The sequence below is a fragment of the Cygnus atratus genome, chromosome 1 (assembly GCF_013377495.2).
Source record: "Cygnus atratus isolate AKBS03 ecotype Queensland, Australia chromosome 1, CAtr_DNAZoo_HiC_assembly, whole genome shotgun sequence".
In the NCBI taxonomy this organism is placed as follows: Eukaryota; Metazoa; Chordata; class Aves; order Anseriformes; family Anatidae; genus Cygnus; species Cygnus atratus.
In genome coordinates, this window is record NC_066362.1 from 49,087,938 (window position 1) to 49,100,442 (window position 12,505).

The 12,505-nt window shown below is 33.5% G+C and overlaps 1 protein-coding gene across 1 annotated transcript; it reads left to right on the forward strand.

The window, feature by feature from the left end:
* Window positions 1-263: 263 nt before the first annotated feature.
* On the forward strand, window positions 264-12,052 carry LUM (lumican). Its single transcript, XM_035551810.2, has 3 exons — window positions 264-485; window positions 3,598-4,494; window positions 10,991-12,052. The coding sequence occupies exons 2-3, from the start codon at window positions 3,618-3,620 to the stop codon at window positions 11,143-11,145; spliced, it is 1,032 nt and encodes a 343-aa protein (XP_035407703.1). The 5' UTR covers window positions 264-485; window positions 3,598-3,617; the 3' UTR covers window positions 11,146-12,052.
* Window positions 12,053-12,505: the final 453 nt, after the last annotated feature.

A 12,505-nucleotide genomic window follows, 5' to 3' on the forward strand; every position in this document is an offset into this window, starting at 1 on the left:
CACTGAGGTCTTAGTGCTATTTGTTAACTCATGTCTAGCAGTATAAAATAAGTTGGGAAGCAAAAGTCTGTTTATAATTTGTTTTATAAAGGAAAATATTTTCCCTCTAAAATACAAAAAATCTTTGGATAAGTCTGTGGCTAGTGGTCTAAACTTTTTCAGGTTTCTGAACACTTATCATTCTCTCATCCCACAGGAAGAGCAGATGGGTTGTCCTTGTACAAAATATGGTATCCACCTGCACTTCATTAGAGAGCTGCATTTTTGTACATGCCACACCACAAGATCACCATGATGACATAGCAGCTTCAGAGAACAGCGTGACTAGGGCTTTTTTTTTTTTTTTTTTTTTTTTTTCTCCTCTTGTAACACAGAGGATCTGGCAGACTTTTACCTCCTGACACTGTTTACAGCATATATTGGTCGATACAGTCCCTTATTGCATCTGCTCTGGGAATTAACGAAAGCAGCTTCAAGGCAGTAAGGTAAGTGTTTCTGCATGTTTTAACTGTAATGTTAAGCTATTTAAATGTATCTGTAATATGAATGTGAAAACATGTCAGGATAAGTTTGCCAATTTGTAAATTGAACACAAATCAACAGTTGTTTCGTACATTTACTTTTCTAGTTTCCCTAAAATGACCTCACGTTTTGTGCATAAATCTTGCACTCGTTTCAAGTCTGTTTTGTTCTACTTCAAAAGAAGAATTGATGTACAGTACAAATATATTTTTAAGACTATTCATTCCTTACTTATTCATTCATAGTCTATTAGTAATAGCTCCATAGCACTCTGTTTGTTAAATCATTTTGCTTCATTTCACAAAAAGACAAGGCATCCAGACACTTAAATATTTAATCAAGTAAACAACAAGAGGAAAATTATAGATACTTTGAATAATTTAGTTAATTTTAAGGCACATTTGAAATATCCTATTGAAACTTCTTAATGATAACTTATGCAAATTGTGTAAAACATTAAGCTGCAGAATTAAGGTATATTTATATTAATTATAGTGGGACCATAAATTTATATTTATTTTATTTCACAACAATTTTAGAACTAAGGCAGTATATGTTCCAAAATAATTTGAATAGTTTGTCTATTCTACTGTAGTAAGCATTTTTCCAAATTTGTGGATTTGTGGATTTGTCATTTAGTATGTTTTGGCATGTCGCCTGAGCAACTTCATAAATGTTTTCACAGGTATTTTACAACATAACTGAGTAGAACAAACACAAGCAATCCATTCAAGAATGCTTATATTTATAAGATAAACATCTAAGAACATATTCTGATGTTATCTTTTGAATTCATATAGTTCAGTGTAACAACCAAGCATGTGTACATGATCAGTCATGTACAGACATCTTACATTTCTGACAAACATTTAGAAGTGTGAATGAAAATAAATATAATAAATTAACTACACTATTTACTTTACTGTGCTATTTTATGTCAGACACATACACTTATGGCTTTGCACTAAGGAATTGGCATCTAAATTTTAAAATTTTTGATAAAATCATTCAAAAAAATCGCTGTCTAACTCCAAATTACTTCCAGGATTTTGCAGAGTAGTTAAACATTTTATACTCTTTAAAATAACTATGTCAGCCTATACAATGACTATATATAATACTATGTCAGCCTCAGTAATAAATCAAGAATTATGAATATAATTTGAAAATACAAGAGCAATAGAATTTGAATTTAAAATAGGAAGTTTACCCTACTTTATCAGAAAGACTATAAATTAATGAGGATGTGTAAAAATGTCATTGTAAGGCCAAAGAACGTAGTCCAAGAAGTGCTCTACAGTGTTCTATATTTTGAATACTGAAGCAGTTAGTCTTCTGTCCTTAATGTTTAATACTTAAATATGACCAGATTTTGAGGTGAATTTTGTCAATGTAACTTTTCTTTCAGAGAAGATGTGCTTACTTATACCAGCAGGGGACTGAAGATCGAGTTTTCATGTTCCCATACAGTAATAAAGAACAAAGAAAATTACACTGACAACTCACATTTGATTGATTCTCTATCCAATAGTTTGTAATTAGGTAAATGTGATGAAACCAACACCATGGAAAAAGATATGCAATCTTCCTATTCATCCAGAAGACAAAAGCTTAATATCTAGCAGCGGGGCTTTTGGGGTGATTGACCAAATTAAAAAAAAAAAAAAAAATCCTTTTTCTGCACTAGATCAATAGGCCCTGCTTAGAGTTACTTTAGTTGAGCTGTTATGTGGCTTTTATCAAGTCAATAAAAGCAAGGCAATTTAGTTAAAGAAGACTTTCTAGCAATGATCCTGCATTTCAACGTTAGGTATTATTCTGTGTTCCATGAAACAATGCCAATAACAAGGCTGACTTTGCTGGAAGACTACCTAGATCTGAGATCAATGCCTGGTGGTCTGTTTAAAGGCTGCACATGCTGTCTGAAATTACTTGAGAACATGATTGTTCTAAGGATTTTCTTAATTGTCTCACTCTTTAAACAGTAGTTGAGTACACTTTCACCAGTGAAAATCAAAGTTAGTTCACAGACTTTATAACACAGAATCTATGTAGGTAGTAAGAAATATTATCAAGATATTAATCTATGAAGATTGTGATATACTAATAGATTAATATCTTATGAAGTATGCCTTTAAAAAGTAAGGTGAGATCACTCATATTGTACCACAATAAAACATACCCAAAGACACTAAAACATCCTTTAGCTATATGTGATCTAGAAGGCCACCTATGCAAAGCAAGTATGTTATTGATCTATTTATTTAGAATGGTGACACAATGTAATTATCATATTCATTGTTATACATCGACTTTGCAAGAATACTTGCAGTATCTGAAGTGCAGTCATATCAGATCCACTGTAGACCCCTATTAGATAGAGATTATACTCATGCACCATATGTAGTACTATATGTAGTACTGGTTGACAGATCCAAGAGAACATGCACTATGTTTCTATGAGTTTGTTTATCTGAATATGAAACATGGTGGAACTTCCCACCTTTCTTTAGAGGAAATGGGAGAATAAAATATTTCAAGCTACTGGAATTTAACAACAAACTATATAGCAGACCGTCCCTCTCAGTTTGTAACTTTCCTGACCTTTTTGAACTTAATTGAAAACACCACATGTTATTTAAAAATGAGGAATTCTAACATATTAGTAATAGCAATGAAAGCTTGATAGAATTTAAATGGCAAAACTATCTCTGAATATGGCTTTCAGCAAAATTGGAAACTCTTCTGTGCCAAGTTTAGAAAACTTGGACATTATCATCCTTATTGTAACTTGATGAATGGCTGCAGTATGACTTTAAAAATGTGTTATTTGCAACAGCAGAATAACCTTCAGTTTCACACTATAAAGGCAGTTTATAACAAAACAGGGACTGTAAGTTCGTAATAGCAACTGTGCATTACTAACAAAGTAATATATTTTTATTATTTAATAGCTTTATATGGGAAGCCTGAATTGATTAGTTTTGAATCATATTCTTTGTGTGCTAAAATTTCAAATATTGTTGAAAAAAAAAAATCAGAATTGTAACTTTTTTATCCCCCTCCGCTATACAGGGACAAGATACATTTCAAAGATGACTTTAAACTCACTGCCCATTTTTCTGGTGTTGATAAGTGGCATTTTTTGCCAATATGACTATGGTCCTGCAGATGATTATGGTTATGATCCTTTTGGGCCATCCTCAGCAGTGTGTGCCCCAGAATGTAATTGTCCTTTAAGCTACCCTACTGCAATGTATTGTGACAATCTTAAACTGAAAACCATTCCAATTGTACCAAGTGGAATAAAATACCTTTATCTTCGAAACAATATGATTGAGGGCATTGAAGAAAACACATTTGATAATGTAACAGACCTACAGTGGCTGATCCTAGATCACAACCATTTGGAAAATTCAAAAATTAAGGGAAGAGTCTTCTCTAAACTAAAGCATTTGAAGAAACTTCACATTAATTACAACAATTTGACTGAAGCTGTTGGACCACTCCCCAAAACTCTGGATGACCTGCAATTAAGTCACAACAAGATCACAAAAGTTAATCCCGGTGCACTTGAGGGGCTGGCAAATCTGACTGTCATTCACCTCCAGAACAACCAGCTGAAAGCAGATTCTATTTCTGGGGCTTTTAAAGGCCTGAATTCACTTTTGTATCTTGACTTAAGCTTCAATCGACTCACAAAGCTACCAACAGGACTGCCTCACTCCTTGCTTATGCTGTATTTTGACAATAACCAGATCTCCAACATTCCTGATGAGTATTTCCAAGGTTTTAAAACCCTGCAATATTTACGTTTATCCCACAATAAATTAACAGATTCTGGAATACCAGGCAATGTCTTCAATATCACATCACTGGTTGAGTTGGATCTCTCCTTCAATCAACTGAAGAGCATTCCAACTGTCAGTGAGAATCTTGAAAACTTCTACCTCCAAGTCAACAAAATTAACAGTGAGTTAAATTTGCATATTTTCTTTACCACTTACCACTATCTAGACACTAATGGTTGATGCAAGTATCTGGAAGAGTAGTTCAACCAGTTTAAATAAATGTTACTGGCTAGCATTTCTCTTACTGTTGCTCATATTGATATTAAAAGACAGACATTTAGCTATGCAAATTAATCTTAAAGACACAATATTCTGTTTTCATATATATATGGTTATTATTTGCCAAATACTCATCTCAGGTACACTGAAGTACCTCCATCAAAGTCAATGGATTGCACATATACAATTTAGAAAACAAACAAACAAACAAACAAAACTCTGGGAAAAGTTTAATCAGTGTGGAGGATAGTCATAATTTGTAAGTCAACAAAAAGATAGCTGAGAGTCAAACTACAGTATGTGCAACCTTTCAGAAGAGTGTCAGTGAAAGTGCTGGAGGGGAGGAGAGAAGGAGAGGACAATAAATTCATAAGGTACTAGGCACAAGGCACAATGAAAAAGAGACAATGAAGCAGCTTATATATATATATATATATATATATACATATTATTTTTTCTCCCTTTTCCTCCCCTTCCCCCTTACAGACAGTATTTTTCCAAACCCATCTTGAAATCCTGATCCTGTTGCTTTCTATTTTCATTCCCATTTTCCACATCATATGATTAGTTGTCAAGTTTGTCTCCATGCAAGAACAATTTTAAAACAGTTCCTTCTAAAATCAATAACAGCCACACCTTGTACGAGATAATGGAGGTTTCTACTGAGACAGAGCTTTTAGAAGGCTGTCCTAATCCTGGGATGGGAGGGAGATACTGTAGAGCTGGGCAGACCCCATCTTCATGTCAGAAGCTCTCCAGCTGGATCTCTGTCAGCAGTGGCCTCTCATGGAGAGGTAGTATGGTCAAATACAGCATTTCTGCTGGAAGACTTACATCATCCTGCTAGCTAACATAAACTATAAACCATAAAATCCTCATCTGCTTGTCTGTATCCATCGGGGGTCTAGGATATCAGTGTTAGCTAAGAAACATTTTTTTCCTTACTCAATACAGACTTGGCCTTTGCAGCAAAATATTTTAATTGTTATCTTACTAGGGAGAAGGCAAGACCTTTTGTTTGTTATTTACTCTTTCGCATGTTCCTCAATATTATGATTTTTTCCCTATATCTCATTTCCTTATTTTGAAGAGGGAAAAAAAAATGAATTAATGCTTTCCATATGAGGTACTACATACAGCAACCTGTAGAACTCTTTCAGATACTCTCTCTTTCCTAAAAGAGCTGTTGATATTTAATTTCTCCTGAGATAAATGAGGCAATTTTAACTGATTAGAATGGCTGTTCTGAGCCTTCTTCAAGATACCCAGGTACCAACTTTGCTTTCTATTCATGTTTCCAAGGACTTCTGAACAACCATGACAGCAATACACTTTTCAATGAAAGCTGTATTTCCAAAATACTGGTCAGCAGGAGAGGGTGACAGTGTAAAGAGTAGGACTGGCTACTGCTGCACTTTCATTGCTACCATATGGACTGATGCAAGAGAGCTCTGATTTACTCTTTTGCCTGAAAAAGAAATGTAGCAGATTTTCTTAATAGATTTCCTTGGCTATCTAATTTGACAGGCACAATATTGTGTTCCCTAATATACTAATAATCAATGTGGGACAAGCAATAAGCATTTCCTTTTAAGGAGATACTATTTATGTGCTGAGCAAAACCTTTGCAGTTCTTTATTCATTACACTTAAACGACAGTTTTGAGTGTTTAGTCTTTCCAAAAATTCACTTGATTGCCCTTTGAACCCCAAACAAATAACATGTTGCTTATTAATAAAATATTCTCATTTTCCAGAGGTTTGTGTAAGGATGGCTGTAAACAAAGTCAGCTTCCCTTCCATACTATGGCTCATGGTACTCATATACTCTGAAAGGGAGACTGCTGTTTTAGGTCTCATGATAATCTGTCCTAAAAGGTATAAGTGCTTACATAGCTTAAAGTTTTCACTTATACTGAATGCTAGCATAAATATATTTCTGCAGAGTTTTTCATTTGCTGTTGTCTCCCGTTCTCTCATGTATCTTTAGGGTTATTGATTAACCTTAGTATTTGAGGAAGAGTCCCACCTGTTTTGACATTACCAAAAAGAAAGGACGTATTTCTCTAAGTTATTGTCCAAGAGTTTTGTCTCTCAGGTCTGATACAATCATTCTGCATTGCCATAAAATCACTCTAAAAAAAAATAAAAAAAAAAATTTTTGAGAATTTGAGTGACTTCAAGATTGTTGAACAAAAGTTGATGTAAATATATATTGAAAGATTTGTAACAGAATCAAGTTCACTTCAGTGTTCTGTCTTAATTCCACTGCAATGTGAGGAGCGGTAGACAAAAAGAAATAAAGACAAATTCAGAATAAATCCTCTGATCTCTAACTAAGAAATAGAAGCACGTGCACAGTATTGCGTGCAAGTTAGGTATCAACAGCATACTCCATCAACTGTACTTGATGCTAGTTGGACCTCCGAGCTAGCATAGGACCACAGTGGGTTTATAAATGTCTTTGCTCTCTTCATACTTCAAATCCAGAATGGATAAGATTGAATCTTCCTTTCTTTTAGTATGTCTTTTTTAATAATTTCAGGGTGGAGTTTCCCAATTAATAATAACATTGGTTTACTCCCATGCCTTAGGATTGCATTGGGATTAAATACGTATTTGTAATATTTATTATTATAGATTGCTCAAGGCAAAAATACACTCTGCAGTTACAGAAATCAATGAGGATCAGTGAAGAGGGTCCACAGATGGACTTCTCCATATTTCATTTGTGAAGTATTAAGGAAACAGTTGCTTTCACATGAACTCCTAGCAAGAAGATATCATATGAATGGAGTATTACAAGAGGAAACTTGAAAATGTTCAAGGGGACAGTCAAGGGACAACATATTCTGCTGCAGTCCATTGGCTAGATCTGTAGCTGTACCATAATTTTAATTACTCTAAACACAGTTAGTTGTAGAGATGCTTTGTGGTCTTTTATCTGAAGTACTCCAGCAATCCCAAAGTACAGCAATGACTCAGATACAATTGCTATGGGACCACAGACCAGCAAAGATGACTAGAAGTGCTGATCCCATTAAGTTTTTCTGCTGTATTGCACACCTGAACAAGAAATCTTAACACAATTAATCTTCCTCAGCTTAAGGCTGCTTGTAGTCCTGATGTGCAAGGGATATACTCTTGCCTAGCATATAGTCAAAAATAAATTCTGTCTAAAAAAATTAAATGTTTCTATGCTCTTTTCTCTATGGGTATATGAGAGCAGAGGGCAAACCTTCTCCTGACTTTTTTACTTTTTTTCTCTCTTTTTTTTTTTTTTAAGATATTTCTTGTATAAATATTGTTAAAACAACAGAATTTCTTATGGGAACAGACACATTTAGTGAGAAAATAACTGTTCAGGTGAAAATCCAATTTTCATCCAATCCTTGTAACTATTTCTGTGTCTGACTCATGCAGAAATTCTGAGTAGGGAAAATATGAATGTCATACTAATAGCAAAATTCAATGTTCTTTACCTCTAAACCTTAATACTGTTTATTCAGAAAGATATTTTAGCAGGAACATCTGGAACATGAATCATTTCAATAAAGGAGGAAGTAAACTAGTAATGTTTTATGTGCAACTGTGCTTCAGTTTCACTGATTGCAGTTTCCATACAGAACATATAGGAAATTGCACATTGAATGCACTTCCAAGAAACACTTATCTAATTTTCTGCTAATATATATGCAATTAGAAAACAAAAATTTTAATATGTTTCTTACAAATGACAATTATATGAACTGTATAATAAATTAATACCCAAATACATACACTTTGCACCAAGAAATTGAACCAAATATCACTGAAGCCCATGACAGAGTTCCTTTGACTTCTGTGAAGACTAAATCTGAATCTACTTGCAAAGTTGTCTCAATCTCATAAACAATCTGCACAGCTGGGTATTTTGGTAACATTAATAAACTTTGTCGCTTATGCACATTAAATTTACGTATGAACTTGTGCTCAGAAGTAACGGTATGGTAAACAAACAAGTAAATTTTGAAAACTTTTATATATATAGTCTTCAATAAAATTATACTTACTGTGTCATTTCATTTTCCATGAAAGACTAGAAAACGAAAAACATATATATTAAAATTCATATTTATTTACCTCTTTACAAATTATACCCAAACAATCTCCAGAGACCTTGGCCTAAATAATAAATGGTAGAGTCTGTAGGCCAAGCAAACTTGTTTTCATGCAACAAAATCCACACAGATCCAATCTTATAACTTTTTCTTAGATTGCGTGATCCTATCTCATGAAAATCATCAGTGCACTTCAGTGGGTACATTTTGAACTGGTAAAGTAGTAGAATTGGTTTACAAGTTCAATATTGTACAATATTTCAATTTGGACTGCTCGATACTTGTTCCATTAAGCATGCCTTTTATTTCACCCTTCCAGAACAAGGTTGCAAAATATTTAAAACCTAGGATTTTTGTTGTTGTTGTTGTTTAGTCTAAAAAGTCTTGGTGATCAAGATCTAACATTTGAAATACATTTCCTCAGTCTCCATGTAAGATTCCTTATTTTGTGAAATATATGCAAATATTTACCCTTTCTTCAACATCATCTCTCTGTCTCTAACAAATTAACTACACTGTCATTCTTTAAAGATCTGCCTTTAGAGATGGGTGTACACTTATACTTAGTTTACACAAGAAATATTTCATCAATGATAGAAGATTATTGTAATGTCAGTTCTGGAAGAATACAATTGAGGTTAAAGCAGAGATATGAAAGATACTTCTTCTACTTCCTTTAGTACTACAACTGAATGTAGGTCATCTTGTTTTCTTAAATGAGATAAATAGTCATGCAGAAAGGATATATAATGTGGTGTTTTCAAAAACCCATTAATGACCTATGACCTGTAGTCAAAAGTGCTTTTGGTTTTGAGAACCCTACCTTGATTTCTCAGAAATTATGAGAGTTGGTCCTCTGTACCACAAAAGCATTTTATAACATTTGATCAATGACAAAAACCTTAAGAAGATCAAGTCTCTCAGATTGGTTCTTGAGTGGTGACAGTGTCTGAATCAAAGGGAATAGAGAGAATGAAGAACTGTCTTTGCAGAGTTACACAATGTGGTATACAGTGGACATTAGGTTTATTTACATAGATTCTCTCCTGAGGATAAATCTTTTCTGAATGACTGAGGTATACAATGCATACATATGTGTGCTTATGTATACTGAGCACAGAATTTCTCTGTTTCATGTACTTTTTTTCTGCCTACAGTTAATACTGCTCATAAGATGCAATTTCCATTCAAAACCTGCCATATTTCAATTGGATGGAGGCTTTATATAGCATGATATGTGAACTGCAATAAATATAAATATTTTTACAATTCATTTTTTACTTTTAAACTTAACTTGCAGTCCTGCTTTTTTGGAAAGGTTCAGTTATACAATTTAAATGTACAAATTTAATCCCTGTCCCCAGCCCAAATTTCATTTTAAAACTAGTAAATCAAAATGAAACATTCAAAAAATAATATTTTACGAACATACACAGGGGACTGCCTCTCCTTATGGATAAGACATGTACAGCTTTTCCAGAAACTGATTACTTCTTTTCTTTCTTTTTCTTTTTCTTTCTTTCTTTCTTTCTTTCTTTCTTTCTTTCTTTCTTTCTTTCTTTTTCTTTCTTTCCTTCTTTCCTTCTTTCTTTCTTTCTTTCTTTCTTTCTTTCTTTCTTTCTTTCTTTTTCTTTCTTTTTCTTTCTTTCTTTCTTTCTCTCTCTTTCTTTCTTTTTCTTTTTTTCTTTTTCTTCCTTCCTTCCTTCCTTCCTTCCTTCCTTCCTTCCTTCCTTCCTTCCTTCCTTCCTTTTTCTTTCTCCCTTCTGCCCTTCCTTCCTTTCTTTTTCTTCCTCCCTTCCTTCCCTTCCTACCTTCCTTCCTTCCTTCCTTCCTCCCTCCCTCCCTCCCTCCCTCCCTTCCTTCCTTCCTTCCTTCCTTCCTTCCTTCCTTCCTTCCTTCCTCCTTGCCTTGATGTTTCTTTTTTTTTTTTTTTCTCCTAAATACCAAGTTAAGCCTCTAAATAAAATCTGAAGACTTAAAAATTAAATAGGTGCTGGAATCACACAACACTTGAAAAGCCCAATCTGGAAATTCTGAACTTCTCACAATTAATGTGAAGCTCTCTAACAAAACCCCCTGAAGTCCCAGTAAGCTCACACAAAATATTGAAAAAATTAAAATAAAAATAAAATAATATTAATATAATATAATATAATATAATAAATAAAATAAAATAAAATAAAATAAATAGAAAGTCACTGTTTCCAAGCAAAAAAAAAAAAAAGCAGAAAAATAATGTTTTTGTCTTATTTGTCTTAATTATTTGTGCTTTCTCTTACTCGTGTCCCCTTTGTTTCAGAGTTCCCATTGAGCAGTTTCTGTAAGGTTGTTGGACCATTGACCTATTCCAAGATCACACATTTGCGCCTGGATGGAAACAATCTCACTCGGGCTGACCTGCCGCAGGAGATGTACAACTGCCTTCGGGTGGCTGCCGAGATCTCACTGGAGTGAGATGCCTCAGAGTCTCAGATTCCCTTCTTGGGGTCATTATTACATGAATTACATCAAGATAGATCTTTAAAATTAAAATATGTTTTTAGAAATGTCAGTCTATATATTAACCATTCTCTTTGTTAATATTTAGCATGCAACACTATGGAAATGTGTGCATATTTTTACAAATGGTTGTATTTAGGAAGCAGAAGACTGACCAGATGTGGTGGAAAATATGCCTTCATCTGGTTAGTTAAATTGAAGGAAAACATTTGGCCTCATAGAAATCTACGTCCATGCATGCAGCATGTGCCATCTGGTATCAGACTTATCTACATAAGTCAGATGGGTTTCATCAGAGTGTTGAGCAGTATGGGCTAGCCTGTGTAAATAGACGATTCTCCTGCAAGCAATCCAGCATTCTTAATTATTCATGCCTTGCTCATATTACCAATCTCAAAGGAAAACAAATTATTTAACAATATAAAAACAGTTTAAAATATATGAAAATATATTTCAGAGACCATTACAATATACAACAATATACAATTAATGGAATATGTGAAAGATAACAGGGAAATGAACATTTTTTCAGGTTAAAAATTGTTTACTTTTTTGTTTGTTTGTTTGTTTGTCATGCTTCCATCTAAGTTTTCATGGCAAGATTTTTTTTCTATTGCTGGTATAATTCTTATTTCAAAATAAGTCATATATACAAGTATTTTTATTCAATTACTTGCATGCTACTTTTATCCAAATTGTAGAAAATAAAACATAGCAAATAGTATTTCTGTGTCCATATCATTGTCAGCTATGTTTCAGTCTTTTATAAATTGGAAAAAAAAAAAAAAGGTTAAAGTATGATAATCTAAGCTATTCTGTTTTGCAAAATTTATTGTAAGATTAAATAAACTGTTTTCTCTACTTCCAAGTTTCAATATGTTTGTAAAGATATACTTTAACGTTGTACTTCTGTTGGTCATTAAGTCGATGTCTTATGGAGTTTGCAGTATGGGAGTCACAGAACTATGAAGCAGTGTGAATTAATTCATCAGCGTTGTCAAAAGAACAACAGAATCTCTCAGAAACCACAGACAATAAGTAAAAGGTAACCATAGCTATTCATGATAGAGAAATAGTACTATATTCTACCTGGGAATGCATAGTCCAAATATTGTCAGCATTCTGGAACACACACTAAAATAAATGTAGCTGAGAATTATAAATAGCTTGCTTGCAAACACAGATAATCCCATGGGTACTCTTTCCCCTCCAACTACTAGGCTACTAAACACTCAAACAGAAACTCTAATTGTTTCCATAGCAAAAAGAGAAAGTATCACCTCTGGAAAAATGAAATCAAATAAAATAAAGAAAA

Bases quoted from the DNA above. Each gene is read 5' to 3' on its own strand.
- LUM (XM_035551810.2), top strand. From the start codon at position 3,618: ATGACTTTAAACTCACTGCCCATTTTTCTGGTGTTGATAAGTGGCATT. The intron at 4,495-10,990 runs GTGAGTTAAATT...CCTTTGTTTCAG, and splicing joins CCAAGTCAACAAAATTAACA to AGTTCCCATTGAGCAGTTTC.